Source organism: Poecilia formosa, unplaced genomic scaffold (assembly GCF_000485575.1).
Source record: "Poecilia formosa unplaced genomic scaffold, Poecilia_formosa-5.1.2 Scaffold7, whole genome shotgun sequence".
Taxonomy (NCBI): domain Eukaryota; kingdom Metazoa; phylum Chordata; class Actinopteri; order Cyprinodontiformes; family Poeciliidae; genus Poecilia; species Poecilia formosa.
In genome coordinates, this window is record NW_006799946.1 from 688,376 (window position 1) to 708,433 (window position 20,058).

The 20,058-nt window shown below is 39.4% G+C and overlaps 2 protein-coding genes across 3 annotated transcripts in view; both read left to right on the forward strand.

Moving 5' to 3' along the window:
- The first annotated feature begins 2,911 nt into the window (after positions 1-2,911).
- On the forward strand, positions 2,912-7,380 carry LOC103150698 (BTB/POZ domain-containing protein 17-like). Of its 2 annotated transcripts, none has more exons than XM_016680865.1 (3): positions 2,912-3,040; positions 3,829-4,123; positions 5,650-7,380. In XM_016680865.1, the coding sequence occupies exons 1-3, from the start codon at positions 2,959-2,961 to the stop codon at positions 6,722-6,724; spliced, it is 1,452 nt and encodes a 483-aa protein (XP_016536351.1). In that variant the 5' UTR covers positions 2,912-2,958; the 3' UTR covers positions 6,725-7,380. The 2 variants fall into 2 exon arrangements, with proteins under 2 accessions (XP_016536351.1, XP_007570479.2); XM_007570417.2 differs by having other exon boundaries at positions 3,832-4,123.
- A 1,170-nt stretch (positions 7,381-8,550) lies between these two features.
- map2k6 (mitogen-activated protein kinase kinase 6) overlaps positions 8,551-20,058 on the forward strand; it is a 29,428-nt gene continuing 17,920 nt past the window's right edge. The window contains exon 1 of the mRNA XM_007570429.2: positions 8,551-9,008. Coding sequence (XP_007570491.1) covers positions 8,849-9,008 — 160 coding nt within the window. The 5' untranslated portion in view covers positions 8,551-8,848. The remainder of the gene's footprint in view (positions 9,009-20,058) is intronic.

Here is a 20,058-nt window from a genome sequence, read left to right on the forward strand (position 1 = left end):
CCGTGTGCATATCCAGCTTGGATTTCCTGTTTATTTCATTAACCTGTTCATAAAACTTGTAGGTGATCTTGCACTTAGTGCTTTACAGCGGAAACTCAAAGTCTACACACTTTTGAAAATGTGTGTGTAGAGAGGACCATGATAGTAATTTTAAAACTTTTTTCTGCATTCATATTGAAATGTATCTTTTGAAATTCAACAAAAAAAAATCTAATTTGTTCTTCACATTCTTTATACAGTGTCTGTCTCTATTTTGATTATATCATTTTCCTGTTTTCTTCTTGAGAAAATTGATAATTTAGAAAGAAGAACAACAACAAAAAAATACTTCATAAACGTTCTAAGAAGTTGCTAAGACTGGCTGGGGAACTGACTAAACCATGTGCACTGATAGAGGAACGTACTTCAAAACAGGAACTTCTGAAAGAGGAGAAAGAGTGCTGAGAGTAAAAAAATATCAGAAAGCAGAAGCTGTTATGGAAACAATCATGACACAAACAGCCATTCTGTAAACTTTTATAATTTTGTGGTGATCTCATAATTTTTCCTGCATTTTTACATGCCACCAAAAGAGTGCATTCTGATTATCAGCTGACTTTTAAATGTAGCCTAATTGCCTATTAATAAGAATAAGACACTAAGCAATCATTTGCTTTGTTGTCCTTGTCCAGTCACAATCAGACTGCCCTCTACTGGAAGAAATATGTAAATGCAATTTGCAGAATTTCAGAAGGGGGATTGTTGGTGCACGATGACTGTGACTGTTCTCTAGTTAAATAATCAGACAACTTTAAAGAGATTTAAAAAAAAAAAGTTTAAACTTATTATGAATTCACCACCTGAGGACCCCAGAACCGAAATGGGTCCTCATGGCAACTTCTGAGGCAAGAGCTTTGCCTGTGTTGATGACAATGGCATGAGTTTACCTGAGGATGAATGGTTTGGATCAGTGTTAAGATCTTCTCCTATACCTTACATTTCATCACAGTTTAAATGTAGCACATGAACTGCATGCATTGGGCACTGATATCAAATGTGTCTATTTAGCTGCTCACTGATTTAAGCGATCGGTGAACAGCTGTACGAACTCAGACATTTACATCAAAGTTAAGGGTTCAACACTGACAAACATCAACAGAAATGAGTCAGAGACTGTGTTTGTGGGCATAAACATCCTGTTGAAAAGAGTCGAGTTGAATGAAAATGACATTGAGACAATATTGATCGTATATCTCACTGCCCTTTCTAATGAAGCATTTTGTAGCCTGAAGCTGGGAATAAATTGCATTTGACAGAAGTGTCACGCTCATCGGTGGAACTGGGTGAACACACTGACACAAATAACTGCACAAAGTGCACGCATTCAGCTGGGTGCTCTGTCCAGCCTCTGTTACAGTTTATTGTCGAAATCAGGATATGGATAAGAGTGATTTTTTTTTCTTGACTTTAATGAGAACAAGACATAAATGTTGTTCATATTTAGAGGCACCAGCAGTAACTGCTGTGTGCACAGTTAGTCCCCTGCATTAAGGTGAGAAAGTACGGATCACAAATTTGGGAAATTAGAGGAATCCTACAATAAAACCTGACAGTAAAGAATTAATCTCAGTGGTAAACCTCTATTTTTTCCAGTTGCTTTGTCAAAAAATGAGACCATTCTGCCCAAAAACTGCCTGCAGGCTGTCATAGTTTCTTTGATGGCCTTATTCCTCAATTTATGTCATGCACTTTATTTATTTATTTATTTATTTATTTTTTTAAGAATCAGGCTTCAGAAGCTCAAAGTCAAGTAGTGGAAAACACCTCTTGATGTTTAAACTCAAGTAAACTTGAGCACATTTCTCCAATTTTGAGTTTCCCCCACTGGCTTCCAGTATGTGAGCAAATTCTTTTTTTTTTCTTTTTTTTATGTCTCTTAATAATGTTGCTTCTGTTAATCGGTCTATACTGCAGCACCCATATGTTGTGTCTGGATGACTCAGACCAGTAGACCGGCTGCTTGTTGTGGTTTCAAAGACATGATGAAAACTGAATGAAGAAAGGGCTTTTTCTTTTGCAACACCTAAACAATGGAAAACTTTTATTGTCTTTTTAATATCATTTTAAGACACACTTGTGCTCCATGGCCTTGAACCAAATTTTATTTTTATTTTTTTTTGTCTTCTGACTTGTGTTTGCCTTTTATTTTGGGTTTCATTGTACGGTACATTGGTAAGCCTTGCTATTGTTTTTAAAGTTCTTAATCAAGCAAGTAGTTAGGTTACAATTGATGATTAAGGGCTGTTTTGCAGCCATGGGAACAAAGTGCCCTGCAGTCATTCAATCAACCACAAACTCCTCTTTACATTTAAGGAATCTAGATTGAAATGTGAGGCAATCTGACAACTGATATTTCGACCGAACTGGGTCATCAATGGAACAATAATTCCAAAACTTGCAGCAAATGTGCAGCAAAATGGCTAAAAAATAGAAAAGAATCAAGGTTTTAATGACCCAGTCGAAGTCCAGACATTAACTTCGCTTTGCAGGATCTTACGAGAGCAGCATGGAAACGGTTGTCTGCAAATATCAATGAACTGAAGCAACATTGAAGCGACAAGATTGGGCCTAAATCTTTGTCTAATGTCAGACAGAAACTGAATTCCTCAGAGTCACTGCTGTTAAAGAGGATTTCTTCAAACTGTTGAATTTTATTTGGAATTAGTTAAACTTCCCTGCTCTCCCTTTTAGAGAACAAAATCTCCTTGGGAGCCATCAACCTCATCAGATCAAACGATCAATGTCATTCAACCAGTATTGATGAGGAGAGAAAAGTTAGTCATAGCGGTGATCATAGCATCAGTTCTAGCATGTTTCCACCCACTAATCAATTATTGCAGCAATGTCTGTGCAGTTCTTCACACAGCTGGGCTCCAGGAGTCAGAAGTCCAACTGCGGTGAGGACAGGGAAGACAGAAGATGATGGCTCAAAGGGCTGATCTCATCCATGCTGGGATGTTGCTTCTGACCATGTGGCTGCAGGTGGAGGTGGCTGCTGCAGGTAAGCCACAACTTAAAAAAAATACCATGAGCAGAGCTTGACTGGACAAAACTGGGTGATATTGCAAGTGGGAATGTCATGAGACGTAAGAAATAAAATTAAACGGCGATAGAGGTGGGGGGGAAATGAGAAATTTGACTTATTTTTTCGACTGAATGTAGAGTAATTGGACTTTGGGTCTTCATAATCCAACACAAGAGATCCTATAATGGCAATCGTATTAAACACATTTAGAAAAAGATGTTAGAGCAATCATCTATAAGGAGACCTGAAAAAGTAGCTCTGATTTCTGTGATTTATTTATTTATTTATTTTTAACTCTATTTATAAAAGAATTTCTGCAGTCTGTGGGTTGACTCACCGGAACCTCACAGCCGGTGGGTGAGTTCACAATAAGTTGTGTCTGCATGACGCTTGGGGAAAGGAAGTGTCAAACATGTATGAGAATCAGAAAGAGGAAACTGGGTTTTTCTTGACAAAAATCTATTCTGAAATCCCGGCAGCTACAGAAACGGCGCAGCCCAACAGAGGAAAGGCTGCAGGAGGTGGTGCACTGAGACAAAGATTTAATTAAACATGACCCACAATCCTTCATTATCCACACAGCAAGTGCAGCTGGGCTGATCAATGCCATGGATTTTCATGATACTGTCCCACTATCTGCCCCAGTAAATAGTCACAGACAACTTGTTGGCAAGCTCTGAATGCGAGCTATATTCTGAGTGTGACATGCACTAACTTCTCCAGTTCCTCCATTTCCATTTTTTTTTGTCTTCCCTCTTTGGAAGCAGGTCTGCTGAAAGCTGACCTCGCCCAGGAAGGAGGCGGTGATGGCAACACCATCAGCCACTCCCAAACCCTGTTGCAGAGGCTGGAGGCCCTGCTGATTCAGGGCAACGGAAGTGACGTCTCTCTCCGTGTGGAGACACCCAATGCTGATGAGGTGAAGGTGATCCAGGCTCACTCCCTGGTGCTCTCCCTGCAGAGCTCGGTGTTCGAGGAGATGCTGCTGAGCCGCAACAGCAGCACTGTGGTGCTGAGAGAGAGCTCCGACTGTGCCACTGTGTTTGACAAGTTCATCAGGTGAGGCTGGAGCTGTGAATCCCCACCATTAAAGTCAGACTGAGCTATCTTGCCACCTAGAGGGTTGTTCCATGCCCTACACCTAAGACAAATCAAAACCTGTGGTCAGTCAAGCAGAAAATTGATGTGTGAGGGAAACTGTTGAGCTGGCCATAGAAAACCTCTGTGTTGCAGGTAGAAGGAGTCCGGACAAAGACACTCAATATAATCAATACAGAAAAACATCTCTCTATTTCTCATGAGCTAATAAGGTTCTTGAACACCTTAATCTTTGTTTATTCTGGACTGAAAAAGAAAACACCTTTAGCAAACCAAGCCCTTTTATCTGTGTTTGCATCTCTTATCCACATGCAAACATCACTTAGTTAAGATGAACATAGCATAATTTTCTGACCTGCTGTTTTGGTATTTTAATGGAAACAGATTCTGGGAAACGGTTACGTAGAATACCACATCGCAGATACTGAGCATTACTTAGCGCACGGCATACCAACAGAAATTTTAATGTTTTTGACAGTTCTTTTCATTAACCTGACAATATTTGTTACTGCCGGTATTGTTTAAAGTTTGATAAAGACATGATAGTCACTGTCAAAAAACAAACAACAACAAAATAAAGGTTGTTAAACTTGCACATTTTCAGAACTTGGAGTACATTTCACGTTACTATTTTTCAGATCTTACAGGTTACTATTAGTAACCAGGTTGTATTATAATGTGATGTACCGAGTCCATCAAAAACAAGCAATCAGTGCCAGGAGGAAGGTTTTAGTGCTGTCAATCAAGTTTTTTTTTACTTTGATAACTAGCCTTAGCATTCATGTTAGGCTCTGTTTTTGGGAAGGAGTTGTAGCATAGCAGAGAGCAAGGAGAAGGGTTTGAGCAGCACATAGTATGTTCAAGAACATTACACATTACCTTCCTGAAATGTACAAGCTACTTTCCCAAGGCTCTTAAGTTACTTTTTGGAACTTGATTGCTATGTTCTGGTGCAGTATTATGCATAATGTCCCATACATCAATAAAAATGTCCAAAACAGAGCTAAAAATTTGTTACTCAGTCAAAAAAAAAAAAAGCTCCAGAAGTTTTAGGTATCCTCTACATTTTGTTCTCTGCAAAATCAGACAACAGTGTAAAGCTGCTAGATTTCTCTCTTATATTGAAAACCACATGATTACTGAGGATTTTACACTGTAAGACACAATTATAGCTTCTTTGATAGCTTTGGAGCTGACTTCCTATAATGATTAAGTAAGCAAAGGTAAGCTATTCAAAACGTTCAAAGGGTTTAAATATGTACTCAGAAATTATTTTAATTAATAGTAATTGAAATGCCTTAAATAACAATGTCATTAGCAGGTCTTTGCATCTTCAGCTCACAGTTCTGTTGAACGTTTCTCTGAACAGACTATTCATTACCTGTCCTTCAATAAATTTTGAAAGAAACATTTATGCGAGTAAGATTTGGTTGTTTTCTGGGTAACATTTGAAGATGTAAACCTGTTATCCCCTTTTCTTTGTGCAGGTATCTGTATTGTGGAGAGATTTCTCTTCGTCTTGACCAGGCCACACCTCTGCACAAGTTGGCCACCAAGTACAAAGTGCAGAGCCTCCAGCAGGGTGTCACCAACTACATGACCCAGAATTTGGCCAGAGACTCGCCTTCAGGTCATGTGGCAGGCTGGTATGAATATGCCCTGCAGGCAGGGGATGTTGTTCTGAGGGATAGCTGTCTGCAGTACTTGGCTTGGAACCTGTCATCTGTGCTGCAGAGTGGGGAGTGGGTGTCTATCAGCAGTCAGTTGCTTATGACTCTGCTTCAGCGCTCTGATCTCGTCCTGCAGAGTGAGATGGAGCTCTTTGCAGCTCTAGAGGCCTGGATTATCCAGAATGAGCCTGATGGTTTGACGGCAGAGAACACATTAAGAGCCATGCGTTATGCTATGATGCCTCCTAGGGAGCTCTTCCGCCTGCAGACCCAGTCAACAGTCCTGGCTCGTTATCAGGAGTCAGTCCGTGACCTGCTGTACATGTCCTACCAGTTTCACTCAGCCTCGCCACTGCAGATGGCAAAATACTTTGACGTGAATTGTAGCCTCTTTGTCCCAAGAAACTATTTGTCTGCAGTGTGGGGTTCACCTTGGATAATCAACAATCCGACCCGGGACGACCGCAGCACCAGCTTCCAAACTCAACTGGGGCCCAGCAGCCATGATGCCAGCAAACGAGTTACCTGGAATGCCCTGTTCTCACCACGCTGGTTACCTCTCAGCATGAGGCCCATGTACACAGAGAGCGGCGCCATGCAGCCAACACGTGTGGAAGGAGGGCGCCCTCGCATCATCATCACGCCAGCAACATCCAGCGCGGATTTTGCAGGAGTGAACTTCCAAAAGACAGTACTTGTGATGGCTCAGCAGCACGGTAAGCTAGTCGTGAAGCATGTCTACAACTTCCACCAGAGCACCGAGGAAAACGGTGACTTCTTGGCCGAAGCCAATCTGTACAGGCGCACCTCTGAATACCTCATCGACAGCTCCCTCTTTCTCCACGTTGTGGTGAAACCACTTTACCAAACCCTCATAACCACCAAGAACTGAGTACCAGCCCTCACTCATATCTGAATCCTCCTAGCTTTGTCTCTTGTTTGTCTTTTCACATAAAATTACTGTTTTCACTTGGCAACTAAGATTTTCAGTGTTCCGTCTTGTGGCAAGGTTCATGAGGGAGATCATGAACACATGTCGTAGCTTGGTGCTATTCTCAGTTCTTGTACTGTCAAAACAAATCACGTCAACAAATCCATCCAAACTGCTTAGAAGCCTTAAAAAAGAAACATATGTGGATTAAAAACAAAAAAAAAAGAATTTTTTTCACGATTCTGTTGTAAATTATTGACAGTGTATTTGACAATAAGAAGAACAAAGAACATTCAGCAGTTTTCTTTCATCTAAATGTTATTTTTTCAGGTGCTATTTTCAGTAAATTTATGAGCCCAGAGGAAAAAAAAATACTTTTTATGTTAATGGGTCATAACTAGGTTGTATCAGAAAATACATTTCTGATCAATAAATTATTAAATAATTGCTCTCTGAGCACCAAATCCTTAGCCTAAAAACTAGATTGTGACTTTTCAGTCTTTATTTCTTTCCTGTATGAATCTGTTGATGTCCCAACACGTGTTCACTTAGTTCATTAAATTTATTGTTGCTTATATGATTCATGTTACCTACTAATAAAGACTTTTACAGTTTTGTGTGTCTTTGTGATTCGCGAAAATACAGTGCTTTGCAAAAGTATTCGTACCTGACCGAATTACTGTGAAGTGGAAGAAAAATGGATTTGTACTAACAAATGAGAATCTAAAATATTATATTACAAGCAGTGTGTTTTAAAAGAAAAAAACAAAACAAACAAACATAACAATAGATTATAACAACATGATGAAGGAAATTAAGGTTAAAGAAATATCTTAGAATATTTTTTTCCTGATAGATAAAAACAAATGAGCAAAGTATTTTGTTCCTTTTGATCTTTTTCATGTAAGGATAATGAAAATTCACGGGCCAACACCTTCATTGATAAATTGGCCAAACAAATTTTCTTTGATCGAAACCAAACAAAGGCTACAAATTCTTCACTGACGACACCTGTTTGAATATGAAGTTTCTTTAGTCCCTAAAACAAATATGGTTTGCAAACAAATTTTCTTTGATTGAAACTGAACAAAGGCTACAAATTCTTCACTGATGACACCTGTTTGACTATGAAGGTACGTATTTTTGTTTTGTCTTGCCGTTAATTGCTGTTATGTTAGCCAGCTAACATAAAAGACTAGCTAGCTAACAGTTTATTTTTTAGCTAACAAATAAATGTGTTAACAAATAAATTTATTAGCTAGCTAACATCATGCGGCATTTCTGTTTTGAAAATAAAACGTTTTCAGACTCTAATCTTGATTAGCTTCTTATAGTACCTATAAACCTGGGTTGCCACCAGTCACGTAAAATACACGCCAACAAAAAAAGTGTTTCACCCATGACATCAATGCCCATAAATGGTAAGAGGGGAGACATGGAGCATGAATATTTATGAAAGGATTTATTTCTTTCAAATACTTGTTCACGTCTGAGTTTATCAAAATTATATTCTGATAATAATGATATAAGTTTAATACAGTGAATAATATCTATTTACTAGTTTCAAAAGGATTCATTCTATAAATAAACTATATTACTCTTTTTTTATTTTACATGTAACAGTCGTATACGAACCTAAAAAAATATAAAACCACCTATTTTTTTTCTTTTTAGGTGATCCCCCCCCCTTGATTCAATCTGTTTAATTTAAAATTAAATAATCCGTTTTTAATCCGTTTTTGTTTTCCAAGCAGATTACACTTGTAAAGTGAACTACAATTGAGAAAACGTGATTGTTGTGAAACGCAGCCAGCGAAAGCTTCGCGCCGTTTAAATCCCGCGACTCAGTTTCCCACAATCCTCTGCGGTCCAAGCAGGAAGAACGTTGTCTCGCAGGGGCTCACTCTGATCCAAGTTAGGAGCTTTCAGCTGCCAGCCTTGGCCCATCATGTAAGTGCTGCGGAGAATTCTTTGCAGCGCATTTGCAAAATTACCCGCTTTCCCGACGCCTGCGCGGGCTGTGCATCCGTACCCGCGCCCCGTGCACGGACACGCACGGCTCGGACCCAAGAAGGCTCCAGGTGCATGAAGATCGAGGCTTGTATTTTGCATCTTTGTTGCAAAGCAAGCCGCCGAAGCTCCAGTACGAGGGCGATGGAGGGAGGGAGCGAGAAAGAAGGCAAAGTCTTTTGTGCTTCCCCTCCCCCTCATCAAAGCAGAGGGGAAATGCCTCAGCCAAAGGGAGGTAAGAAAATGAAGCCGATCTGTGCAAAACTAGCCACATGCAATCACAGCTGCAAGGTTCGCAACGTGCAAGGCTGCAGCCCGAGCACGGTCGGTGCATTTTAAAGTTACAAGGCTTAGGAGGGTCAGTTGCATTTCCTGTTTGAGATCTTCCCCTTTGCACAGTTCCTGGTAAGACGATGCTGTGTGTTCTCATACTGACGCTAATAGCAGCGCACAGACTGGGGATGTTGGCCACAGTCACGAGAAAAGACAAGGACGCTTGAACTCTTTATAATCAACTCTGCACGAGTTGATGCACGCTGCTCAAGGTAAATCCTAAGTGCCATGTCACGTCCAGGGCCAAAAAGTGTGCAGCTTTGGTGCAGGAGAGCGGCACACTCTGCAGCTGTCAGTGCTCAGATCTGTCTCTGCTTCTTGGAGACAAAATAATAATAATAATTTTAAAAAAAATCTATAAATAGAAAACGAGCTTCAAGGAGGTGGAGAGCTGAAGAGCTGCATAGTCTTTTAAAAGTCTGCAGGGAAAGAGTGTCAGCTGCTGCTTTTGTCCAGAAACTGGATATGAGTGAAACACCTGGGTGTCCACTGATGTGCAGCATGCTCAGCACACTTTGACCCCGAGCTCAGGCAGCATGCAGTAACGCCTGGGCCCTGCAGCCGCCCTGCTCTTCAGGATCTACGGTGCAGGCAGTTTGCATGTAGCTCTTGGTGGGGGGGAACAGCTGCAGTAAATGCAGCTCAGGTCTTCTTTTTTTTTTGTTGTTGCTCTTCCTCCCCTCTCTGTGTTTCCCAGAAGTCCAAAGTGAGGCTGGTTTATTGCACAACTTGCAGAGCACACACAGATCACACACTCCAACTGCAACAGGCTGGGTGGGAGAGGGGTGGTTGTACAGGTAGAAGGGAGAAAGTCCCGGATGACCAGGGCCTGTTTATCGGCTACAGTCGAGTGTCCACCCACCTACACAGAGGAACTGTCTTGTTGCATCCGGCTCATCCTGTGATGAATAATGCACACGCTTTATTTATGTTCTGTACATGAATGAGTCGGTCAGGGGCTTTCCTGAGAGCAGAAGTGGGTTTCGGTTGTCACTCGCTGACGTCGCTTGGTGCACGAGGCCGCTGTCGTGCAGCCGCCTAATCTTTCCCTTCAGATTTTTCTTTTAATTCAGATTTCGTTTGCAGGTTTCTGAAACAACAAAATGGTGCTTGTGCTGAATGAAAATTGCTTCCACTGGTCACCTTTAGGCCAAACGGCTGCAGATGTGAGACATTAATGGTCCCCAGCGATGAAAAGAGTTGGTCTGAGCAAAATATGCTGAAAGATTTGCTGTCTGCAGCCCCTCCAGTGTGAGGAATTTCTTGCTTTTCTTTGTTTGAGTAACTTTAAATGCTTCATACTCGATAAATGGTGGGTTTTCTTGCAGGTTCATAGCTTTAATTTCAGTGGAAGCAGTTTGACTGAGCTGTTACTTCTTTGCAGGTTGTCATCAGATTCTGATTGAAGCTAAATGTAAAGTCCTGGTCAAACATTCAGGCAAAATATCAGAATTAGCTGGATTAAGAAATACGTTGTTTTTTGAATTTCCTTTTTGCCATGTTAAGGCAGTTGTTCATTATTTCATCCAGCTGGTAATCAGGACGAGCAATATGGACATTAGTGTTGGAAATGCAGATGTTTTGCCTCACAAAGATGATAGGTCAAACCATCATCTTGTGATGGTTTGACCTATCATCTTGTGATGTTATCTAAAAAATCTTTAGCTAGCATTGTTATTATTTAGAGGCATTCTGACCTTAGTTTGCTAGATCCTTTGTTCAATGTTCTTTTAAAAAGTTTATGCGAACCATGAGCTATAGAGAATCCTGCATCAAATACAATTATTTTTATTAGGATGCTAATTTAAAGATGCTTATATAAATAATAGCTAAGATTTTTTTACACTGATTTGTATTTAAAATGAAATTTGACCAATTAGTAGTTTTTGACTTATTAAATATACCCTCATTAAAATGAACTATTTTGCTACTTTTCTTGACCCTTGACAAGTTTAAAATTAAAGTGAACTGGAGCTCTGGTTTTAAACCTGGTCCAAATATGAATTAAAGCACCAAATTAGTATTTTATAAAGGTACGAAGATCACTAATGGTGCTGTCGTAACTGCTTGTGGTGCATTATCAGAGAATGCAAAAAAATTACAACTGAGTGACATTATGGACCTATTCTAGTTCAGATCAGTATCCAAAACCAAAAAAATCTTGGTGTATTCCACCCATCCCATACACTACAGTTGAATATCCTCCCTTTGTAGAACTTTTTTATTTTTATTATTTATTTTATTTTATTTTATTTGTTTAAATCTTTTAGTTTGCTGTTGTGGGAATGTATGATAACTCCCACTACTTGTTACAAATGAATTGCCATTTGGGGACTTGATAAATTGGAGTAAAAAAATAAAATCTACGTAGTGTTGGATATTTTGGTTGAAATAGAGCTGATTTATAGTCCTTATGCCAAAACAGCAGTAACATGTCTCCATACCACACTGCAGAAGTCATCGTTTGGCTTCATGATTTGTTGAACCTACAGGTAATAAAACCCGATGACTATTCATCCAGTTAAAGATTAATGTTTTGTAGTTGAAGGCCTTAAACGTTGTAAAAAGTGAGGAATTTGAGTCTGGAAAATGTGAAGGAAGCCTAAAAACCGAGATGAATTAGATATGCTAACAGTCGAGTCTCTCTGGGATTGTTTGCGGTATTCCTACAGTAGTTTTGCTCCACCTTTACATGCCGCCGTTCAGTTCTGCTTTTGTAAACTCCTATATTTGAGAGACTGAATTCTCAAGAATCAGGGGATTGTCTTTGTGCATTCAAGGTTTTGTGAGCACAGAAAGCCTTGAATGTTGGGCAGCCAACATGTGTTTTAGTACCTCATAAGAAAAATTTGCTCATCAAACTAAAGCCTCCATGGCTGAATGGCTGATTTGTGCTCAGCAGATTCATGACTCACCAGATGGCTCACCTGTGTGACAGCTCTATGGCTTTTTGCAGTCGTTTTAGACTTAATGAAGGGGTAGCATATCTTTTTAAGCTTCCTCCTTATGCTTGTGCTCATCACTCATGGAGACTAATTTTAGGATTCAGTGGTATCATTTGACCGCTTCATCTCATCTGTCATAGAAGGCAAATAAAACTACAGGTTTGTTAAGAAAATATTGATAAATTGTGCACTTTGAGTGCCATACTTAAAAGTAATGCCTCAGAAAAATGGAGAGCATAAGCCTGCAGGTTTCATACAATCGTTACCGGGGATTGCTGTGCCTTTGCATATCCCTTAAATTTTTTTTACATGTCACATTGCAACTACAGATTTCGATGTATTTTACTGGCACTTAATGTTTTGGAGCAGGATAAAGTAGTGGCTAATTGTAAAGTGGAAGGAAACGCATTCAGGGTTTTCAAATGTTTTTATGATCTAAAATACAAAAAATGTTTTAGCCATTCTGAAATACTTTGTAAATTCACTTTTTTTGCCACAGTTACAGCTTCAGATGTCATTAAGAGACACAATTTTTTGTGTCGAGTATCAACTTCAACTCCCAACAGAATCTTAGTTCATTGAATGGTTCAGTAAAAGTTGAGACATACAAACACATGAATATGCTTTGATCGAATCTAGGGGTCCGTAACCTGTTGCACCAGAGCCTCACTTAGCTCTTTAATCTCTCCAAAGAGCCTCTTAATGACTTTGTCCAACACTGATACAGAGCTGACTAGTGTTTTTAAATGGGCAAGTAATAAAATGGCTGATTATAGCAGGTCTTCTATGTATTTTTGCTGAAAGGTCTACATAAAACAACTTTAATAGGACAAGACTTTTTTTTGTCCATTTAGTATGCTTTTTTTTTCCCCAATCAAGAAAATGTTTTCAACTCTTTCTTTGTAAGATAAAAGTTTTATCTTTAAAACCTAATCATAGAAACAAAATTATTGTTTTCTACCCACAGAAGATTCATAGAGGGCAGATATAAAACTTGATAAACAATTTTACGTACAGTTCACTCCAAAACTATTCACACCCGTGGTAGTTTCAGTTTCAGCATTTATTTTCATTCATTTAAAGAAAAAAAAAAGTCAGTTGGTAAAATGAAATAAATATTCCAGCGTTATGAATAATTTTGACTTCTTTTGTATGTTTTCCAGATTTCAGTTTCACTTCTTACCTTCCACTTCACAATTATGCATTGACTAGTGATGGTCTATTAAATGAAACAAGTTCAAGTGTGTCCTTTTGGTGCATCTGTGATGTGTTTCCCATGTCTTGAGAACTGGTCACTCAAAAGCAAGACTCAATCAAGCTTTGGGTGCCATCTGTTTTTGTTTTTAACTACAGAAATGTGGCTCTGAATCGGATTGGGTCTCATGAGGAATGATTGCACTGCAAAACCAAATATTCTCCCTGGCACAATTATGTTGTGTGATAACTTTATTTCTGGACTGATTTTAGCAAAACTCATCAGGACATGAAACATCAAAACTGCGCTTGCATCACCTTTAGGTGTACCTGTTAAATATCGGGTATAAACTGCATGTGCTGCATTGCCTCTTCAACAGTTTAGTTTTACCTCAAGCTCTGTGCACAACAGCTGCCTCCTCCTGCAGCCCCAGTCTTGCACAATCACCGTGTTTGTCTGGCTATTTCAGCTGTTTTCACCAAATTTGCTGTTTTGATGGCCGTTGATGATGGCTGTTGTTTAGTTGAGTGTAGTTCAAATGATCAACCACATCCAGACAAGAAATAATTGCTTCTTATTGTAGCAGGGAACAAAAAGGTGCCTCTGTGACTGTGTGTGCAAGGCTGAAAGGGAGAGAGAGGCATAAATTCAGGTGTTGTCGAGGTTGGCAGCAGGTTTCAGATTCTTGTTGCTGAGATGAGGCGGAGGGTGAAGATCAGGGGAGGTGGAGTGTTGCACCTTACTAGGCCAAAAGAGTGCAAGTGAAGAGATGCAAATTAAGTGATAAATGTAGCTGCTGCATCTGTGCTGCTAAATTGAGACTGGAATGAATGATGCTTCTTTGTGTTGGTTTTCTTTCTTCCAACTCAAAGCTGTACATTTTTTTGAGCATAAGTTTTTCTTCTACATGATTCACACGTTTAAAAAAAATAATAATAGAAATTCAGGTTCCTGACTTCGTCCATCAAGCCATCCGCTTCCCCTCCCACTGCCCGATCTTCCCTGACCCTCTCCAACACCTAGACAGCCTTATATGCAGAAACTCTCTCCAGCTTCCTCCTGGTGGATCTTAATGTGCTGCCAGGCAAGAAGTGATGTATAGTCCCTCCAATAAGTTTGTGGAGCTGCCATGCGATCTCTTCCCAGTACGTACCTGCTGATATACATGGAAAACCTCCACCTGGGGCCATCGAGGAAGTATTCTGATGAGATCTTTCAATGATTTTTCAGCAGACTTTTGTTTCATGGGGGAAAAGATGCTGTGCTATTGCAAACAAGACGACAGTTAGATGACACTCTATATACCCTGGTTACTCTGTGAAAGAAGCTAATTTCAGCTGCTTTCATCCAGCTGAAATTTTATCTTTATATTTAGATCTTTATCTCCTCTACATCTACCTTGTACATTGTGCATCTAGAGAGTCTTTCTCTTTTGGCTAAGAGCCTTCTTCTGCTTGATAGATTGATCATTTCTGCAGATTCGCCTTGATCCATCTAGTCCTCTCCTAATTAATTGTGCTGTCCTACATATGTGTGAGGAAAACGCATACATTCTTAAGCTCCTCTGCCTTGGACTGAAATTTGCAATCAGCAGTTCTTCACTCTAACATGTCTTTTTTCCCCCCTCCAATTAGCACCTCAGTAAAAGCCAAAAATCAGTTGCACAATAAAAAAGAAACACTATCTTGTTTTCTCAAGGAATCAGTAGCTGGTTTAGGTAGACAAACCTTCAAAAGCAGGCTATAAAAACAATGTTAATATAATTTTATAATGCCTTTTGTAGGTTAGAAGCTAAAAATGGTAGAGACAAGATTCAAAAAGCTGAGGACACACTCTCCCAGTCTCGACATATTTAGAAAAGAGGTATATTGTTTCTGTCTTACACAGGGTATTATGTAAAATTGACTCTTTTAAGCTACATCATGTTATAATCTTATTCTCTCATCAAAAACATACTTGGAGTGTCGTTTTGATTCTTTCATGCATATTTAAGAAATCCTTGAATTTCTGTCAGACATTTGGGGCTGTGCAAATAAACATTAGGGTTATATGATGGATGGTATTTTTCTATTTGGAAATGTTTTTCATTGAGATATGTCAATTAAGTCCCAATTCAGATTATGGTCAGTATGCAGCTGTTTGGTTTATTTCAGTAAGACCCTTCAGTACTTACTGTATTTCAGGCTTAAATATTCGAGTATATGTATGTGTTTCAGTTCTGCTATGCTAATAATTACCTAGGTAGTATTTTGCGTTATGCTCCTTGCTTTTGTGGGTTTGTGAATAGTTACATATAAAGCTGTAAAAAAGAAAAAGAAAGTCTGCTCCCAGCTGATGTCACCTCCCAGCCTCTCTCTTTTTTTTTTATTTATCTGTCAGCAGAAAGCATTTGCAGTTGGGTTGGAGATAAAATCCTACTTCCTGGCTGCGTCCAGATCTGCTTAAAAAAATCAAACATGCTTGTTTGACTGCAGCTGAGTTTGAGTCAGATCATTTTTCCTTTTTGCACTTGCAGACTTCAGTCTTCTTCCAGTCTCAGACTAACAGCTTTTTGTGCTGACTCGTCCTTCCGACTGACCACAACCAGTATAGATTGGCGCAACCTTCCCCAAATGGGAATCTGGGGTAAATTCGGGGAAAAAAGAAAAGTGTTGCATGGCCCCAGCTTAAGGTGTCCCAAAGTGTTAAATTATAACCAACTGTGAGGCAACCTTGTTTTCTCCATAAAGGAAAGACAGTGTTCTAGTGTTATGGAAAAACATGTAACCTAAACCAGCCACGAACGTGAGCATCTGTTGATTTCAAAGCAGTCGTCTGAATGAGTGAGTAAGCCATAATTTCAGGCTGCAGTGAAGTGACTCAGTCTGTAAAGTGTTTTTCATGCGAAGGCTGGATTGTTGATCATCATGGAGATGAAGACACTTTGTGTTCCTCACGCCTGCATAAAGTAATCAATGAAATGGGCTTTAGTATTTTTAATAAAAGGTGAGTTGGGAAAAAAAAACAGTTGGTTTTTAAATGCACTCAGCTGTGACTTGAAAAAGCAATATCTGACTGACCTTTGGTTGGGTCAAGATTGCTCTTTTACCAGTAGTTTAGTTTTATTTAACTGAAATGTACAATATCTGCAGGAAAATAAGTCGCATTTCTCATTCAATGTATCACATTAGTTTTCAGCTACTAGATCTGATAGGAGGCTAACCACATTAGTTTGCTTTTAGCTTTATGGTGTTAAGTTCACATCTAAATGCATCTGAATGTGTGGTGCAGTACATGTTTATGAAGCCATGGTACTTTTGGACAAAGAGGGCTTTCAAGTGAACACACTCTTTTAAAGTTTCACACACAGAAATGCAAATGTGGGGCTTGTGAAGATTCACTTTCTCAACTGATTCAATTTATCTTCCATCAAAAAACACTTTTGCCTGGGGATGATTGGTGCAGATGCAGAATGAAGGGCTCATTTAGTTGAAAGTGTGTCTAAGTTTTGATTCTAGCAGAGAACCGAAATGTTGTAGGTTCCTTCTTGTTGCATTTTACTCACACGTTTAGTTTCTCTAAAACAGCCGGTTTGGATTTGAAATCAGATCCCAGCAACTCCTTCAGATGTTCTTCCTGGTAATCGGCAGAACCTTCTGTGCTAGTCATTTTGATCTGACTGCAAAGGAACTGTAGCATGAGCCAATGACGACATGATTCCCAAAAGAGCATCCAGCAGCTGTAACCTAAAGGAGCTGCCATCTTTGGAAGTGTAGAGTATCTCACAAACTGCCAGAGTCGGAGGGGGCAAACGACCGAGGGCGCTGGCTGGAGTTATTTTCAAATCCTGCTCTGCCAATAGCCTCCCTCCCCTCTCTGTTCCTGTCATTTTTTCCCCCGTCCCTTCTTGAGTCCGTGTTTGCGATTTACTGCCTCCCTCCCTCTGTGATTGATCCATCTTCCTCCTGCTCTGTGGAATTCCATTGAGAAGCTTTGGGATTGTTTGAATTCCAGCTGGGGTGCATGTGTGGGTTAGCAGCTGGCACTGTGCATCCCCAGTCATCTGGGCTCATTATCCAGCCAGGACATTGTCTGCCCTCACAGTTCGAGGCTTTCTGCCTGCACTCTGCCTCTATTTCTGCAGCACAAATCCCAGAGCAAGCCTTTATTGTCAGTGCCAGCTTCCGCCTTCAGCAGACTAAGAAGCCGACATGCATGCATGACGAGGCCGATTGCAAGCATGCATACATGCATGCTTGGCAGTGACGAGGAGCATTGCCTCCCTTCGCTGTTACCTTCTCGCTGTCACTTCTTGAGAAACGATAGGTGCGTTCTTTGCAGGGAAGCCGGCTTCTCACCTTCCTCATCTGTGCTGGTTTTGTTGGGAACAAGGAGTGTCCCAGCACAGACATCTCCTGTGGCCTCCCTCTGGCATTTCCCTGCATACTTGAGCTCATGTGCTGGAAATTACTTGGAATTATGTGTACTGCTGCTTTTAACTAACCCACACTCTCTGCCATGGTTCCCCTACTTTGATACCGAGGGCAGCAGAATGACCAAGAACAAGGAAAGAATTGTGCATACCAATTATCCATTACAATCTGAAGAAAGGATGAATGGGGACATTTTTAAGTTGAAATGTGAAAAATGGGAAATACTCTGTAAATGTTAAATATTCCCAACCCTACCACATACCAGACTTTTTCTTTTTGTTTACACAAGGTAACCTTTGGGATTATTGAAATCAAACTTATTTCAATTTGATTTTAATAAATCAAATTGAATTTATTCATTCAAGTACGGTTAAATAAACTGTACTTTATTCAACCTGTAGAATACAATATTTGACAGGTCCTTAGGATGGAACCCCTCCTTAATGATTCCTTTCTAAATATTGAACTTAAGCAAGTCTTTGATACCAACTCAGTCGACTTTTACTTTGAGCTCTTTGATTGGTGCAGGAATAATGTATGCACAATTTTATCCAAAATCAGTTTTTTTCAGTTATCCGTTATATCTGTTGTTCTGTTATTTGCCTAACTAACACATGTAACATTCAGATTTTTATGCATTTTAACTTTATAATTTTAAGATTATTGATTATCGGTAGCAGACCTTTAATTCTCTGCAAAGCCAAAGGTTGTACCTACTGAGCATTTAAATCGTTTGATTAATCAATTGCCTATTGAATGTCCTGCTCTGTCGGGTTCCCTTTGCTGACTGCCTGGTTGTTGAGATTGCTTTTTAAGGCTTGGTGTCTTTGTTCAAATGTCAAATTATTGTGATGTGCCTAACACGTTTGTATTTACAGTTGCATACTGTAGAGAACATGTGGTTTTCATCGAATTGACCTGATCCTTAAGGTGATTTGTGGCATATTGTAATATTGTGGTCTGTCACAGGAGTTTATTTTATGTTGTATACTGTAATTGTGTTTTTGAAGGGCTTTGGATATTTTCTAAACGCCCTCAACCCTCTTTTGTCTGTCAAAGAGAGTTTGTACTTATTTTGGTTTGGTTTTAATATAATAATGAAAGCAGGTCAAATCTTTTTTATTTATTTTTTTGTTTGACATTATAGATTATCATGTGTGTGAATGACATGTTTTCTAGCATAGCTATCTGCTCTGCTTCTGCTTAGACTTTGGTGGTGTGAGCCGATGCTGCCATCATGACACTTTACCCACTGTTACATTTCCTTTTTGGGGAATTTTGCTTTTCTAAGCTTATTTTGGGAAGCTTAAGGTTTTGATGATGATGTGGTTTTCGCTTGAATCACTTACATGTTTGCACTTGATAACAGTAGAAAACAAGATTGCAATTATTTTTGATTGATTTAGGAAAAATCTTAATTTAATATGATTACCCATTGAGAATGGAAAGCATATACATTACACCTTTAAACAAGCATTACATTATAATATGAAATGTTTTATTTATTATGTACATTTGCACTGAAATACACATAAACTTGATTAAATCCTATCATAAACTGCACAATCGTGTCATTACATAATTTTTACTGGACCGTAAATGAACATTGACTATACCGCAGTATAACGTTGTTGTGCAAGCGGGTGTGATGTTGACAGAGTGGAGCTGTCATTTATCCGGACACTAGAGAACTGGAACAGTCATTACATTAACCTTACTCAACAGTAGGCGTTACTACAAAGAAAACTACACGCAGCAGAAACTGCTGCAAAAGAAGTCAAGCAGGAAGAATATATTTTCAAATGAAATGGAAACGTGTACGAAAGGAGATTAGGACACCTCTCTGAAGCCTAAATTAGAAGTTTAGAGATTTAAGGTCAATTTTAGCGGGCCAAAACAATAAAACTGAAGCAAACCAATCTTTTTAAAATTGTAATGTAGTTTCATATGGCAAACTAATTAAGACACTTTACTTAATTTAAGTGTTCTATTCTTATGTAAAATCTCTAAAATCCCATACAGGGTTATCACATCAGATCTGTGAATTCTACCGTGCATTAGAAGACGCTTAAGGAAAATAAAGAAATTAAAACTGAAGCAGAAATGGGCACTACAAAATGACGAGGACCTCAGACGTGGGAATTACAAATGGAATCTAGTCAAAGCCCAGACCCTGACCTTATTGATATCCCTTCTGCTTACCTGGGCTGTTTGTGCAAGAAACCCCTCGGTCATTTCAGAGCTGGAAGGCAGGAGTGGAGCAAACATTCCTCTGACCAATGTCGAGTAGTACATGGCTATAAGTAGCATCTCCTTTAAAGTATGTTTACTTTTCCCTCAGCTAGAAAATACATTTTTATTTTAGTTCACAGGGAATGAGCAGAAATTATTGGTTTAAAA